General features: G+C 45.5%; 1 protein-coding gene across 2 annotated transcripts in view; it reads left to right on the top strand.

Annotated features, from left to right (window-relative positions):
* Window positions 1-7,872: 7,872 nt before the first annotated feature.
* Tln2 (talin 2) overlaps window positions 7,873-16,336 on the top strand; it is a 181,210-nt gene continuing 172,746 nt past the window's right edge. For both annotated transcript variants that reach the window (XM_028781451.1, XM_028781452.1), the window contains exons 1-4: window positions 7,873-8,008; window positions 9,947-10,044; window positions 11,781-11,910; window positions 12,905-13,057. In XM_028781451.1, the coding sequence (XP_028637284.1) occupies window positions 7,873-8,008; window positions 9,947-10,044; window positions 11,781-11,910; window positions 12,905-13,057 (517 nt within the window). The remainder of the gene's footprint in view (window positions 8,009-9,946; window positions 10,045-11,780; window positions 11,911-12,904; window positions 13,058-16,336) is intronic.

Below are 16,336 nucleotides of genomic sequence, written 5' to 3'. Positions count from 1 at the left end.
TTTTGTTAGCCTTTGCTGAGGGAGAATTACAGCAGGAGGACCAAAAGATAGACTCTAAGAGGACTGGGAAGGGTGGGTGATTTATTCAGCTGTCCTTGAACATCAGAGCTGCGTAGTGAGGTTCTGGGAAGCCCACAGCGCATTCTTAATGTGACAGAGGTTGACAGTACATGTCTTACACGGCCCAGGAATTCACTTGTCTTCCCAGATCCTCTGTGTGTGTTCTAGGAAGTGCGGTTGGGAGGGGGCTCTCTGTCACCTTCTAGCCAGTCAAACACATCCAACAATGATACCTTTTCCAGAGGACTATGAAGTTGTTCCATACAAAGGGTCATCAAGTAATGAGCCTGGTAGTTTCTGTGGTGCCCCAGCCCCAGGAGTACCACAGCGGAAGCAGGGGTTACAGCGCCTTGAGAGCTGAAGGGGAGACTGAACCTTCATCCTTGCAGCAGTGGAGGGAATAGTCAGGGGCAGCAAAGCTGGAGTCTGGGTTGGAAGGTGTGAGGAGCTGGACAGGAGAGTGGTACATTTCACGCACACACACTGAATTACCTAGAGAGTTGTCCAGGAATTAAACACATAAGCATACCATGGGGAGGTCTCTGGGTGCAGGAAGCTGGTGCTTGAGTAGCTTGAATCTGGTCGCCTCTTGAATTACTCTCTATCCTTGTTGCTAAATAAAATGCCCAAAAAGAAGCAACTTGGGAAAAGAAAGGTTTGCTTGGGCTCACAGTTAACGGGCCTAGGCCGTCATGGCGTGGAAGGCATGGTGGCAGGTGTCTGAGGCAGCTGACCACATTACATCCGAAGTCAGACTCCAGATGGGTAGGTGCTGGTGTCCAGCTTGCTTCTCTTCTTTATCCATTCCAGGAACCCAGCCCATGGGATGGTGCCATTTACATCGAGTCTCTCAGTTCATTTAAAATAATACAGAAATCCCCTCACAGCTGTGCCCAGGGGTTTATCTCATAGGTAGTTAGTTATAGGTCCTGTTAAGCTGACAGTCAAAATTTAGCATTATACCTCTACATTTCAAAATCTTATATGCATTTAAGAATCATCTTCTGGGAGAGGATAAAGCAGTGGTTTTCAACCTTCCTAATCTGGACCCCTTTAATACAGTTCTTCATGTGATGACCCCCAACCGTAAAAATATTTCTGCTGCTACTCCTTCAGTGTAATTTGCTAGTTATGAATTATAATGTGTAAATATATGATATGCAGGAAATCTGATATGTAATCACTATGAAAGAATCATTCAACCCTGAAAGGGATCATGGCCCACAGGTTGAGAACCTCTGGATAAAGCTACATGTACCTAAAGCAGCTGCTGTCTTCTCTTTCCCTCCTACAGCAGATCTTCCAGCACTTGCCTGCTCCAGGCGTCTTTATTTTTCTGTACCCCACTCATGTATCCCTCTGCAGAGTCTCCTCATATCTAGGCGTCATATTTAATAAAGGGCAGCCCTTAGCTACTTTGCCTGAAAGTCTGAAGTGTATATTCTGGAGGCAGATGCACATACGTGCTTTTGAAGTCAAGTGTGGTTGGAAATACGTCTTTGTAAGCACTGTCAACCTTCATGATGGACTCCCAGGTGCCAGTGCCAAGAGGACTGGGAAGGCATGTTGGAGGAATCCTTGCAGGTCTAGAGTCATGTTATATGGATAGCCTTCTGCGTCATGGTGACTTTATTGCACTGTGAACTTGGGAAAGTCTCTTGACTTCAAGGGGATAATTTCTTCATCTGGAAGTGGTAAACTGATCCCAGCATCTTCCCCCATCACTCTGTGTTTCGCACTCTGGGGAGTGTGTAGTTCTCTCACTGGAGGTAGAAAGGCCATCTTGCCTGCACTCCTGCATTAAATCAACACTGAACTCTTCTCCATGGCAGCCATTACGAGGAGCCGTGGACCTGTTCCTTAGGAGGACTCCCTTGAGGACTTGTTCATGGATTTGGACTTGTTTGACTTTGTTCTTTCTTAATTAAAAAAAAAAAGTAAGTTCATTTTGTAAGGTGTGAGGTTCAGGTCCCTGTCCTTGAAATGGGGTTTAGGTGAGTGGATATAGTTTGGTCTGGTAGATGTTGGTAACCTGCTCACCCTTAAGCCTTTGAATTATCGTGGGTGAATACTTCTTGGTCGGATTTGAGTCAGCTTCATAGCCGGGAAGTAACATTCATTGTAAGCCTAGTTAGAAGCTCACGGCCGTGGAAGTGATGGGGCCCGGTAAGCAAGCTGCTGCCGTTGTTTCCTAGTGGACACGATGCATACGTCAGATTGTTTTCTATAGGTATTTATGTCTATCTCCGTATATCAGTGCTGCCGTTAGCTTTAGTCAGAGTCTCTTTGCAGTAGACAGCCGTCACTGTGGAAACAACTGTTGATAGTTTTGGTAGTGACCGTTGGATGCTCAGCCTGACATGGGGCCTCATCCGTGACTCAAGGAGAGTCACAGATGATCAGGAGACTGAGTGCGAAAGCCACACGTGGTTCTGGAACACTGTGGAAGTTCGTGCTTTGGCCAGGTCTTGACCTTTGCACTCTTGAACTCACGGCAGGCATGTTTCCCTGTACAAGATTACCCCCCCAATTCTGTCATAAAAAGGAAGGGGTTTGGGGGGGCCTGCCCCTCTCTGAGGACCCACAAATGCTGATGGTTGCTTGAGGGAGGGGGAAAGGAGTGACATTTTTCAGTAGTGGCACCACTGGTAAGGTAAAGCGTCCATGCTCCTGTAAAGAGCCCTAACAAAACTCAGGGGCCACCAGGGCAAGACATGAAAAGTCTGTCTCCATCTTTCCTTGGCGTGCATATTAATTTCTGGGATCCTCAGTATCTACTGTGTGTTGGGACCTTGAGATTCAACACTGATTATCCAGACTCAGCCCTTGTTCTCAGAAGCCAAGGCGGGTGATGGTGCTCTCATGACGTGTGTTTCTGAAACCATGGGATAGATGCTGAATGCTGGATTGGGAATGGCCAGGAACCACAATAGTAGCCCCATGGGTTCTTAGAGCTGCCCGGTGGCTGGGGTTTTTATTGAACAGCTTGGCTCCTCGTTCATTCCACACCCGTTTAGATAGTTAATCACTCCGAGTCTCCTTCACCACTTGCCCTTCTAATTCAAGGGCTCAAAGTTGGGCAGTGATCCTGGCCTCTCTGAAAGAAAACCTGTGATGGACTGGTGGAACTGCTCCCTGTGTCTGGGCTCCCACCATGGCTGCAGTTGGGTCAGTAGGCCTGGCTCCTTGTTAAATGGACACTGGGTGCTCTGAAAAGCCCGCTCCTTGCTACTTTACCTGAGCATATAATAAAATGGAACTGTCTCCTGTGGGACAAAAGGAGCCTCCTACAAAAGCCCAGCCTCCTGGGTCCTGAACAGCCAGGAGAGTTGAGAGGGAGGGAGCCATATTGAGGAGGGTCTGGGTAACTCACAGAAAACGTGGCTCCTGTAGAAGAACTGAAATGGGACACCTGGTAGCTTACTCTCACCAGCGCCCCACCCCCAGAATAAAAACAATAGGCTCCTGGGAAGGTTGAGTTGATTTACCTTTCTGATGGGCCTGTCTGCTTAGTGTGTCTGAGTCTGCATGTTTAGTGTGAGCCCTGAGAGTCCCAGAGGGGCCAAGTCTTACAGCACCTCTGGAGAGCAGAGCCACAGGGTACAGTAGGCTCTTACTCAGCAAAGAAGCCTCCTCTCTTCCCTTGTAGAGGCACAGGTAAGACTACAGAGACATGGAGGCCCTGCCTGTGGCTCTGCTCACAGAGAGCTGAAGTGCTCACTGGAACCTAAGATAGAGGCTACCTTTGTAAAGGCTCATCTTCGTGTTGATACTTGGTTATGAGATCATGCAGCCATAAGACATGACTCATTACCTCCAGAGCAAGGAGCAGACCTGAAGACAGGGAATGAGTTTTGCCATTTATAATTGGGTGCACAGCCGTACTGTGGGTCTAGTCAGGAAAGGATGAACATAGTATCTGGTCCTGGCTCTCTTTCAGAGGCAAAGCCCCACTGATGAGAGATTGTCTGGCCTTCCTGTTTTGCCATTTTACTGGGAGAGGTACAGAGCTCCCATATTGCGTCCTAGAGAATGTTCCTGAATAGACTTCACTGGTAAATGCTACTGGGCACGAGCCAGTTGAGATGCCAGCTCTGCCCCATAGGGGGCACTGTTTTTGCCTTTTGAGCTCTTTGATTTGGGAAGTCTGAGTAGCTTTAAGATTTAGGTGCTAAGGCTCAACCTCTCCACAAACACCCACCTTTCCATCTCCTCATGAGATCCTGAGATGTCTAGGAAACATCCCATGTCAGGCTGAGCACTGGACCTGAGAAGTGAGTCTAGGGCTTACTAGAAGGTGCTTGCATCGAACAGGATCTTACCTGTCTTTGCTCCCCTCTTACAGAATCGACCATACGCAGTAAGACAAACTGCTGAGTGCAGTAGGATGCTTGGGTGTTTCTGTGATACCCAAGGCTAATCTTAATAACAGAATTACTCATCACTACCTTGTGTGCCTTTGACATAGCGAACTCATTTCATTCTGTGGCAGTCTTGCCGATAGATCTTTTTGTCTCTGTTTTTCCGAGCGGGAGACTGAGGCCTTGGCACTTAAGAGTTCTGAGTGGAACCTTTAACAAGGCAAGGTGGGGTGGACCGTCTCCTGGTTCTGACTTATCAGACATATATCCAAGGCATAGCTGCCCATGTTGACCAATGGTCAGTGTTCATCATGGAGCTCCCTGGCTAGAGCTGGACTTGCTTATCTCTGGATGGACCAGGAAGATCCTAGTCTATATATGGAATAATTTTTATTAATATCTATATTTCACTGCTGGTTCCAGTGGTTCATCTTCTATAATAGATGGCATAAAAGAATTTTTTGTGCTGGTCCAAGTGACTTTTGTATATATAATTTGTATATATAATGAAGGCAAAGTGTCGTTAGAGTAAGAAGAAATTAATAAAAGGAAAATAAAGGAAATGTTATGCATTGACAGTGTGTCTTGTCTGTTCATATACACAGAGTATTTGAGACCAATATGAGAGCAGGAATTCAAACTGGAGTGACAGCAATAAAACTACCTTGGTTGAGCCATAAATAGGAGTTGCGGAAGCTCATATGTGAATTTGGCTGTGGGCTTTCTTGCAGCTAAATGTGAAAAAGAATCCCAGTCAGACATTCTACCATCAAGTGTAGGGATACGGTACCAGAGTGGAGACAAATGACGATTGCCCAGAAAATAGCCAGGTGGTGAAGGAGCATGGATCTTTGTCAAGGTAGTTTGAGTGACATCGTTTGCTCAGGAAGTCTGGTGAGACTGTTCAGAGATCCTCCTCTTCAGTTAACACCACTCAACTGATAAATGCTTGAATCCCCCCTCCTTGCCATAGGGCAAAACACAGCACTTAATGGCCATTTTGCAAGAATCTTGCTCATTTGAGAGTGGCGTGAGATCTAGCTCATTGCTGTGGGGCTTGTCAGGATGAGTAAATCATCATGCACTTTGGTTTCAGATCCAGGCATTGGCTACATAAGTGATCATCTTCCGTGATTATAGAAACCTAGCCTTTACATGCAAGTTATTATTTAGGGAATTATTTGTTAATATCTATATTTCACTTCTGGTTCCAGTGGCTCATCTTCTATAATGGATGGCATAGAAGGATTTTTTTTGTGCTGGTCCGAGTGACTTTTGTATATATAATGAAAGCAAAGTGTCTTTAGAGTAAGAAGAAATTATTGAAAGGAAGGTAAAGGAAATATTATGAATTGACAATGTATCTTGTATGTTAATATATACACAGAGTATATATACATATATGTCTTTATCTATATATATATTGCATTTTAAAAATACTACTATGAAGGGCTCTGGGGAGGTGGCTTAGTTGACAAAGTGTTTGCCATGAAAGAATGTAGGTTTGACTTTGGATCTGTAGCATCTAAGTAAAAAGTGTAGAGGTGCACACCTCTAATCATAGGGCTAGGCCGGTGAGGACAGGATGACCCTGGGGCTCACTGGCCAGCCTGACTAACTGAATTGGTGGGCTCCAGGTTCAGTAAGAGGCCCTGTCTCAAACCACTAAAGTGAGGGAGACTCAAGGAAGAGGCCCAAGGTTGTCCTTGGTGTGGCATTCATACACATAAACACACACAAACATAAACACACACACACACCAACACACACACACACCAACACACACACACAGACACCATGTGCACAAGCATACACAGATTTCTGTACAGTACACAAGTCTTGTTCATTTGCCAAAGCCTGAATCACAGTGAATTATAGACCCAGGAGTAACAGCCGTGCTGGACTCCCTGGATTCTTGGGAGGCTCAGCTGTATGAGGAGGGACTTCCTTTATAATATGTCCCTGAGTAAGGATGATGATCTCTTTGTGATAGTTGCTCTGGGTGACTGAACAGTTCAGGACACGATTCTCATGGCATCTGCTATTCCTCATTCTTTTGAGCTTCTGCCTTGGACTGAAAGAGCTGCCTGCATTCCATGCCCTTCCTCCTGGATACTAGGAGGAGGAAGCATTGAAGACTGACTAGGAAAGCTGCCCATGGGTACCTGTTTCTTCCTGTGGTCTGAAAGGTGAAACAGGGAAGTGACTGGCACAGACATCCAAGGCACTCCTAGCTTAGGACTAAACTCACACAGACTCCCAAACCGAATGCCCTGCCTACTCGCCTTCTCCTCTCCAGTGGACTGAGAGGCAGCTATGTGGACAGGGCCCAGAAATGAGATGGTCTATGGCGAGGGAAGGCACTTAGGTACCCTGGAACCAACCTTAGGATCATCAGGAGGCAGACTCATTCATATGTGTGTGGCTTCCTGATTGGACGGGTGGCACACTTTTGGATAAAAGCTTACCCACAAAAGAACGTCTGCCTATTGGCTCTGCCTACTTCCAAGCAAGCCTACAAAGTTGATGTGTTGGTATCCTTTGAGCTAGCCCCTCCTTCCTCCCACTCTTGACCCTACCATCCACTTTAGTCTCGGTCCTACGCTCCACTAAAATGTGTCACCCGATTTCCCAGAGAACTGTTGGACTGTGTCCTCATCTTTCATCTCATCTGATCAGTGATTTGATCCAGTCGTACGCTGGCCACTGGCTTTTCATATGTGCACGTTGACACCTCTCTGTCTGCCCCTGTTCTACCACTACAGGAGCACTTAGAATTTCAGAAGGCAGGGAATAAGCATGAAGAATTTCCCAGGGACTAGAAAAGATTGGCCATCCCTTCCTCTTTGCTATATCTCGTGAAAGCCCTCCACGATAACCTTCTCCACGGACTCCTAGTCCTGAGCAATGCTGGGACGTCTCAGGGTTTGGAGAAACTCTGTGACTCTCACCATTCACCAGGGGACAGACAGATACATAGGGCCTTCTGCAACCCAGCAAAACTGCCCCTATATCTCTAGAGCTTAAAAAACTATTGACCGCAAGTGGTTAGAATTCCTTAAATATGTTTGCAGCCTTAGAGATGGCTTTGAAATACTGGGTGGTGGGGGGGGAGTGTCCATCATTTCCGACTCCTCTGTCGTGTTGGCAGTCCAGCCGCCACACAGGCTGTCATGCCTTCATTCAGTTTGAGGCTCATTCTTGACAATCATTGGTGTTGTTTGCGGAGGAGTGTATATGTTGCCATTTCTCAAATTAGGAGTGTTAAGGCATTATTACATACAACGCTCACACTGGCTCCCACAGCAATGTGAATAACTTGGTAGCAGGGGAGCCGGGATAAGAACTAAATATTTTTCCCCTGCAGCTATATAATGATTGTCAGCATTAAGGCATGTCTCCTTGTGTTTTCTAGATGCTCTAAGTGAAACCCGTCAAGTCATCTATGAAAATGGTGGCCCTATCCTTAAAGATCTGTGTCCGCCACTGCAATGTGGTGAAGACCATGCAGTTTGAGCCGTCTACAGCTGTGTATGACGCCTGTCGAGTCATTCGGGAGAGAGTACCTGAGGCACAGACCGGGCAAGGTACGTCAATGGTTATTCATTGGCTTCTGAAAATGTGGGTGGATGTCCCTTAACTCTGTAGCTAAAGGGACACACCTAGACACATTTTAAACGTCTCCGTTTCAAACCAGGCATGAAAGTTCACGTCTGTAACTCCATCTCTCTGGAGGCAGAGTCGGGCTGGTCTCTCTGAGTTCAAGGCCAGTCTGGTCTACATAGCTAGTTCCAGACTATCCTGTACTACATAGCGAGGTCCTGACTGGAGGGCTGGGGGCTGGGGAATCAATTTTAAGTGGAATGCCTTTTTACATTACTCCCCGAGAAGAACAAGGCTTACCTTGTCAGTGACCTCACTGGCATTGGCCCTGATGTGGATATGCCTGTTATCTTGACTCTTTAGGGGCACATCCTGCTCTGCAGTTCATACACCACATTCTGATGGCTCACTGCCTCAGTCAAATAAAGAATACCGTCCTTACCTGACCCATACCGACGCCATGTAGCCTCAGCACTGTGTAAAAGTCTGACAGTGCAAGCCCTTTGAAGGGGCTTCATGAGTTTTACCTCAGTTTGTAAAAGATTCTATTTTTAATTATGTCTATGTGTGTATGTGCGTATATCTACATGCAGGATTGTATATGTGTGAGTGCAGGTACCCACAGAGTCCAAAAGAGGGCATGGTTTATGATACCCAGATTGCTGAGTTCTAAATTAACCAGAAATAAAAATTAGCTGACAGTCCCTATCTGACTCTTAAGGTTTCTAATGTTTCTCTGATTCTTTTCCATTCTTTCTTATTATTTTCTGACACGGTTAAAACTTCCTTCGGGCTGAACTGATACAAGTTATGGTAAAGGCCCCTGTAGGCTCAGAAATACCTTCCTGATGTGTTATGGGACGCTCACCCTTCTGAAGGGCTCCAAGGATTCCAGTTACATTAACGAAAAGATGGCCTAGGGAGATGGTGCAGTCAGTAAAGTGCTTGCTGCATAAGTTTCAGGGTCTAAGTTTGATACTGAAAACCTACATAGGCTTGAAATACCATCACCTGTGATGAGGAAACAGGAAGATCCCTGTGGCCTCTGCCAGCCAGCCTAACTGTCAGCCAACTGCAGACCAATGAGAAACCCTGTCTCAGTGAACAGGGCGGATGGCACCCTGGGGAGTGACACTTGAGGCTGACCTCTGCCATGCATGTGCACACTCCTCCCCACCCTCCTCACCCTGGGAGAAGTCTAGGTGGGAAATGACCCCGCTCCCCTCTTGCTCCAGGCCTCTCCAAACTGAGTACATTGAAGTAAGAGGCCTTTATGAGGAATACTAAGTTTAATTCTTCAACTGTTTTCTTTATTTTGTGGTATTTGGTGGAGTAAGCTTCACCTCATAGGGAAGTCCTACATAGCTTGTTGTTGCTTTTTTAGACTCTGTTTTGTTATAAAGTGCTCATCGTTTAGCCCAAGTTGGCTCAGTCTTTCCACCTCAGTTTCCCTAAGGCTAAGATTACAGAGCACTCACTGCCATTTTGTAGACCAAATTTTTATCACATGCTCTTTTGCTATGGCCCATCTTCCCTGCTTTGCCTCAGTGGCCCTCGACAGAGGTGGTTACTGCCTCCGTTTATTCTTCTTCCCTGTGGTAGCCTGGGTAAGTGAATCTCTGACAGCAAGGACTGGAAAATGAAGGCAACTTCAGTTGAAATGTAGAGTGCTCTGTTCCTGAGGATTCTCTAAACGCGTGTGTGCCTCCAGCCCACTGGTCCGTATACTCCAGCCTTGCTGTGCTCATTGAATCTGCTGGGAGGCTCCTCCCAGACTGCCTCAGTGGGAGTGTGTGGTGCTATGCTGTTAGTGAGAAGCAGGTCGCTCTGGTGACGGATGGTATCACCTTCCTTTCTGCATCAGTGTGCTTGGTCCAGTGATGGCTTTGTCCCCACTTGGCCTCCTCTTTTCTATTTTCTAGCTTCTGACTATGGGCTGTTTCTCTCTGACGAAGACCCAAGGAAAGGGATTTGGCTAGAAGCAGGTCGGACACTGGATTACTACATGTTGCGGAATGGGGTACGTTGTTGGTCCTGCTTTCTTTTTAATTTTTTAAATTTATGTATGTACATGTTTATGGGTGATTTGATTGCATGTGTGTCTGTGTATACTTTCCTGTGTGGTACCAATGGAGTCCAGAAGACGACATTCGGTCCCCTGAAACTTTCGTTATAGACTATTATAAGCCACCATCTGAGTGCTGAGAATCAAACCTGGGTCTTCTGGAAGAGCAGATAGTGCTCTTAACCACTAGGCCATCTCCTAAGCAACATCTTTAAAAATCCTCGTGCTCTTAACCACTAGGCCATCTCCTAAGCAACATCTTTAAAAATCCTTCTAAGTAACATTTCTTGATTTGTATGTCATTGTGTGTGGATGTTTGTATGTCATGGTGTGCATGAAGAGGCCAGAAAACAACTTTCCAGAGTTGGTTCTCTCCTTCCCTTATGTGGGGCTGGAGAACTAAACAGCCTTGGTGCCAGGCACCTTCCCCACTGAGTCACCTTGCTGGTTCACTGGTGCTACTTTCTGTGCGTTACTGCTGGAGGACTAGCTATGACATCCCACTTCATGATAGCATCTAATCCAAGAGCCTCTAGTTAGTAATTCAGTGAACCTGTGTGGCTGTCCAGGTGGTGAGAAGATTCTAGCCAATCTAAAATTCTTGAAATTCTGCAGCCAGCTTGAAATGGTTTGTGATTAGCCTTTCCATGCCAAATTGGGGCTTGGCAGTTGTGAGACGAGCTACTTTCTCTTCCTTGAGTGGGTATGAGGTGTCCCTGGGCTGCATTAGAAACCAGGGCTGCGTGGGCGCAGCAGAGATGTCCTAGCACTACCCAGGGCTTGTTTGAGAAGAGGAAGCTTGAACTGGAGATGCGCCTTTACTGACTCTCAGTGACAGAAACAAAAGTTACCTCTGTGGCTTAAAGGATGAATAAAAACATGAAAAGCATTTTCCCCCCCTTAACCCCCATGATCCTGGGTTTCCTGTGCCTGGTGAAGTAGGCTTATCAGATTGGCCAGGGTTCCAAAAAGCAAGAGTGTGATATCAGTTAATTTGTGGTACGTCTTCCTGTCTATAGCTTCTAAGAATTATAATGAAAAAGAGGTCTCCTATTTTGAAGTAACCTCCAACCTCATTCCTATTTTAAGAATCTTATCACCATCCTGTTTCATCCTGTGTCTTGTTAAACTATTCTTGCTTTGATACGCACCTAATATGAAGCCTTCTGGTGATATTATTTATGTCTTTCATTTTGTGGACTACATACGTAGTAAATATATACAGAAAAGATTCCGAAGTAACATTTTAAAAATAAATGTCCATTTTGTGTGTATGGGTAGCAAACAGAATGTTTCATGATGACAAACATGACTGCAGGCTCATTCCTACTGTCTGATGTATCACCCTCTCCTCAGCCTCCTTATACCACCCTTTCCCAGCCATTGGAGCACATAGCCAGCTCCGCTTCAGAGAACGTAGGTTTTGGTCATTGTAAGCTACAAGTATTCCTTCTTGGAGGGCAATTTCATTATATAAGTTTCCCGTAATCCTCACGAAACCCATTACTTAGCGCGCAGAATTCTGTGTGCTAGTCACAGCAGCACCCCCATGAATACTTAGAAAGGCTTTGAAAAAAAAAATCTTGGACAAAGGAAGATGTAAGCATCTTCTGGACTTGATCTCCAAAGAGAAGTACCCCGCGCTGTTGTGTTTTTCAACTCAGTCTGTGGCGGGTGGGGCTTATGTCTAGGACATTCTGGAGTACAAGAAGAAACAGAGGCCTCAGAAAATCCGAATGTTGGATGGCTCTGTGAAGACGGTGATGGTGGATGACTCCAAGACGGTGGGCGAGCTCCTGGTCACCATCTGCAGCAGGATAGGTGAGCAACTCAGCCTTGTCCCTTGGCCATGCCCATGCCTGCAGTATTAACACCTGAGCTCTGCCCACACCTGAGAGATTTCTGTCCTGTCTCTCCATTTGCCCGACATGGTATAACACTCCTCACTGAGCCTCACCAAGCCGTGGTTTATTTCCCTTTGCAGAGTTTCTCAATGGAAATGATTTTTAAATCATTTCAACCTTCCCCACTGATGACCACTGTTTCTTAAATTGTCATGGTTACAGCCAGTGTGACTAGCCCAGATTTGTTTCGTGTTGCTTCTTGTCATTTTCTCCAGAGACCAACCCTGCCTCTTACCGTAGGGTGTCCTTTAATTGCTGCATGAAAGCAGCCTTACCTGTCCTGACATTCCCATCGTGGAAGGGCCCAGTTCATCTGTACACTTCTTGATTGACAGGGTCATGCTTTGGTTCTCAAAAATTAATGGAGTCTAAGCATTGTGCTGTATACCTTTAATCCCTGCAAGCAGGAGGCGGGGATAGACAGGTCTCTGTGATTCCAGGGCCACCATGGTCACCTGGTTGTGAGGACCAGGCCAGAAAGGACTACATTCTGAGACTATGTCTCCAAATAAGTAACTACATAAATAAATAAAGCGTAATGGAATCCTTGGGATGTGGCTCAGTGCGAGATGCTTTGCCTTCATGTTGTGGGTTTAATCTTAGAGAACAGGGGCAGAAACAGAGAGAAGAATATAGGCGAGAGGGTGTGTGTAAGTATGTTTGTGGACTATTGGGTGTGTATAAGTGTGTTTATAGAGAATATTGTACTCAGTACCTTGAATCTGGCTTCCCAACCTGAAGAGCTTGTGTCTGTTCAGGAACTGTGAGGTGTATGCCCTTCCTGGTCCTCAAGTGAGCAAGAGGCCCCTCCTGTGCTCTGCCAACATGGAGCCTCTGCAGTACCCCTGGCCCTAAGTAGAAGCTGATAGTGATTTAATCATGTGTAAATATAACCCAATTTCTGTTATTAGGAATAACAAATTATGAAGAATACTCTTTAATCCAAGAAACCATTGAAGAAAAGAAAGAAGAAGGGACAGGCACACTAAAAAAAGACAGGACGTTGTTACGAGATGAGAGGAAGATGGAGAAGCTGAAAGCCAAGCTACACACGGATGATGACTGTGAGTGTGTGTGTGTGGGGTGGGGAGGCTGGTGGCCCAGGTCCGCAAGCCTCAGGAGCCTGGATCCACCACCACCATTCACATGACTGAAAACTGCGTTTTGTTTTGTTTTAATCTGCAAATGTTCTGATTTGTCTCACTAAAAGACAATACTTGTAAACAACTTTTAGAGTGACGGTAATGATGTTTGACATCTAAAAAGAATCCATTCGTGTCAAACATATAAATCGTGCTCACAATTTCCTACCATCTTGCAAAAAATGTAATTATTGTTTGGGATCTAAAGGCAGCTGAATGGCATGTACACGTAACTAAGCACGCTCCCTCTCCGTCTCTCAAACTTTTCCCTTGGAATTCGTGTGTGCATGGCTGTGTGTGTGTGTGTGTGTGTGTGTGTGTGTGTGTTTATGTGATACAGCCTTTCTTTCATTGTAACTGTCTATAATTATATACTTTTTGTGTCCCTCTGAATTTCTCACACCTAGAGGCTTGCTCTGTATGTGTGTGTGTGTGTGTGTATGTGTGTGTGTGTGTGTGTGTGTGTGTGTGTGTGTGTGTGTGTGTAGTAATAAACAGTCTTTCAGCAGGGAACTTCCATCAAGAAGTTGTTTCTGATATCTTTGGGGAAGATATTTGTAGTCTTTAACACCCACTCCCTAGACCCGTTATTTCCTTAGAGATTAAAATTATAAGATGGTCTCACAGGAGAATCACTTCCAGAGCCACAAGGATAATGCGTACAAAAGTAGCAGATGACGTCAGATGTCCCCAAAGTCATGCTGTGTGGCCCTTGCTGCCCACCGTCCACTGGGAGGGGCTTAGTTCACCACCTGGCTTCCTTCCCTTCCAGTCCCCGTTCCTGCTGCAGCTCTGGGTGACATCATCATTTTCATAATGTTTATTGATCTTTGGAGGTCCTGCCATTTCCTCTGAGTCCTCCTCTGCTCTCTTCTCTTTCTACCTCATTAAATTTCCAGTTACAGACTTCTTTCCAGAAGCCTTTAATAGACAAATCTCAAGGATTTATTAATGTGTACACAGTACCCTCCCAGGTGACTCTGGGAGCGGAGGTCTGTCAGACAGGTTACTTATGCATTTGGTGAGGTTGGTCATAAATACTTAACACAGTGAGTGTGGAGTGTGTGTGTGTGTGTATGTGTGTGTGTGTGTGAGAGAGAGAGAGAGTTGAGGGGACAGAGACAGAGAGAGACTCAGATGTGGAGGACACAGAGGGCTTCAGGGAGTGAGCAGAGGAATGGCTGATGTATGGCTATGTACTACAATGTGAGAACAGGAATCGTAGGACAATGACAGAGTCAAACTGGCCAATGGGGGCAGATGTCATCTCTAGCCTTCAGTTTTGAGTCTCTGTACCACCACCTCATGACTTTAATTTTCTCTCTATTTCCTGTCTGAGAGCAGAGACACTTGCTATGCCTAGTGTCTGTAAACCATTTCTCTAGATAAGACTGACGTAAATAATTGATTCCAAGGAAAACTCTTACAAGTGTTGGATATCTGTCTTGTTACTGTGACTGGACAAGATCTTTAAGTACAGGTGAGATGGTTCAGTGGGTAAGGCACTTGCTGCCAGCCCGATGATCTTAGTTCAATTCCTGGGACCCATATGGTACAAAGAGACAACCCATTCCCATGTGTCCTCTGACCTCTACAGATTCTACACAACATAGCCACACCTCCTCTGCAACATGCACACATAAGATACATAAATAAAATGTAACTAGCAAAAGAAAAGCAAGAGAAGAAGGTATTTAAGGAAGGGATTTTTCCGGTTTGCCTTTCAAGAGCTATGCTCCCTCCATCTTGGCTGGGAAAGCCTGGAAGGAGCAGAGGGAGGCTGGATGCTTGTACTGCATCCTCAGTATCATCAGGAAGGAGAGCCAGGCTGGAGAACCCATTTCCTCCTAGGAGGCTCCACCTGCCAAAGCTTCCACAGTCTTCTCCCAAACCATAGCCAACTGAGCACCCGGAGTTCAGACTCTTCCAAACCAGAAGCTTGATTTCTTAGTACAAAACTCCTTCACCTTCCTTTCTCTGAATTACCAATACATTGTAGCTTGAGATCAATCACACGGATACAACTGTCTCCCTAGGCATCAAGGGCCATGCAGGAGGAACAAAAGGCTTCAGAACTCAGAATGGGGCCCACAGGTTAGGACAGGGGCGATGGGTGTGCCTCAGAGAGGCAGAGCACCCAAGATTACTTGTCCTAAGGACGTCATGCTGGTGGGGAGGTTTGCTCTGTTTGTTGCTTTCACATCCCTCTTAGTCTAAGAATTGTATGGAAACTCTAAGAGGGCTTCCTGCCCCTCCCTGGGCAGTGTCACCAGCACTCACAGTAATGATGCTTGGTCTCTCTCAAGCATTGCTGCTGGAACAGATCGATGATTCTGTCAGCACCCTTGGAAAGAACTTACAAATGTCAATTGTCAGCAGTGACTGCCACCCTTAGAAAGAATTTGGAGATGGAGATTGTTAGTGAAGTTAGGTTAAGATGATTGGCTCGTGGCTCTAACATAGACAATCTTAGGAAACAATGTGAAGTTCAGAAAAGCGCACTCTTAACAGTTGAGCTAGGGATTTTTTTTTAACGTCAGGGAACGAGGACAGTGGCAGCCAGACCAGCCCTAGCTGAGGGCCATCTTTGTTAAAGATGGGCTGCTCAAGGTGATGATTGATTTCTTGTACCCATTTTTGCTCTCAACTTCCTGATATAGTTTAATAAAAATTGCTGATGAATAGATGTGCATTCTGAGAATTTCAAGTAGAAGAAACTGGGTTTTATATAAAAATTTACATTCGTGATTCTTTTAAGATTTTTTTTATAAGATGACTTTCTAAGATAGATAATAAAATCATCGATCCTCCCTTTGTAGCCACAAATTGCAGCCTGCTAGTTAGAGAAACTGACTGAGAAAATTACCTGGCTTGCGCACACTTTGTTAATCTATAACAGGTTGCTTAGTTACGAATGCGAGTGGGTTCTTGGGAATAAATTGTCTTCTTCACCTCTGATATCTAAAACGTTTTTCATGTAAAGGTATTGAGGAACATACTGTTTTTTCACAATCATTCACTAAAAGAAAAATAGAATGTGGTCACATTGTAACTTCTATTCTGTTTGAAAGAGTTTGCTGGGATATGTAAGTTGTGGGGAAAAAAGATAAAGTTGTTGGAATCAGCTCATTGGAGTTTGCTCCATCCACCAAATGTGTGTGTGTGTGTGTGTGTGTGTGTGTGTGTGTGTGTGTGTGTGTG

Source organism: Grammomys surdaster, unplaced genomic scaffold (genome assembly GCF_004785775.1).
Source record: "Grammomys surdaster isolate TR1022 unplaced genomic scaffold, NIH_TR_1.0 437, whole genome shotgun sequence".
NCBI lineage: Eukaryota > Metazoa > Chordata > Mammalia > Rodentia > Muridae > Grammomys > Grammomys surdaster.
This window is presented reverse-complemented; position numbering and strand designations above follow the sequence as displayed.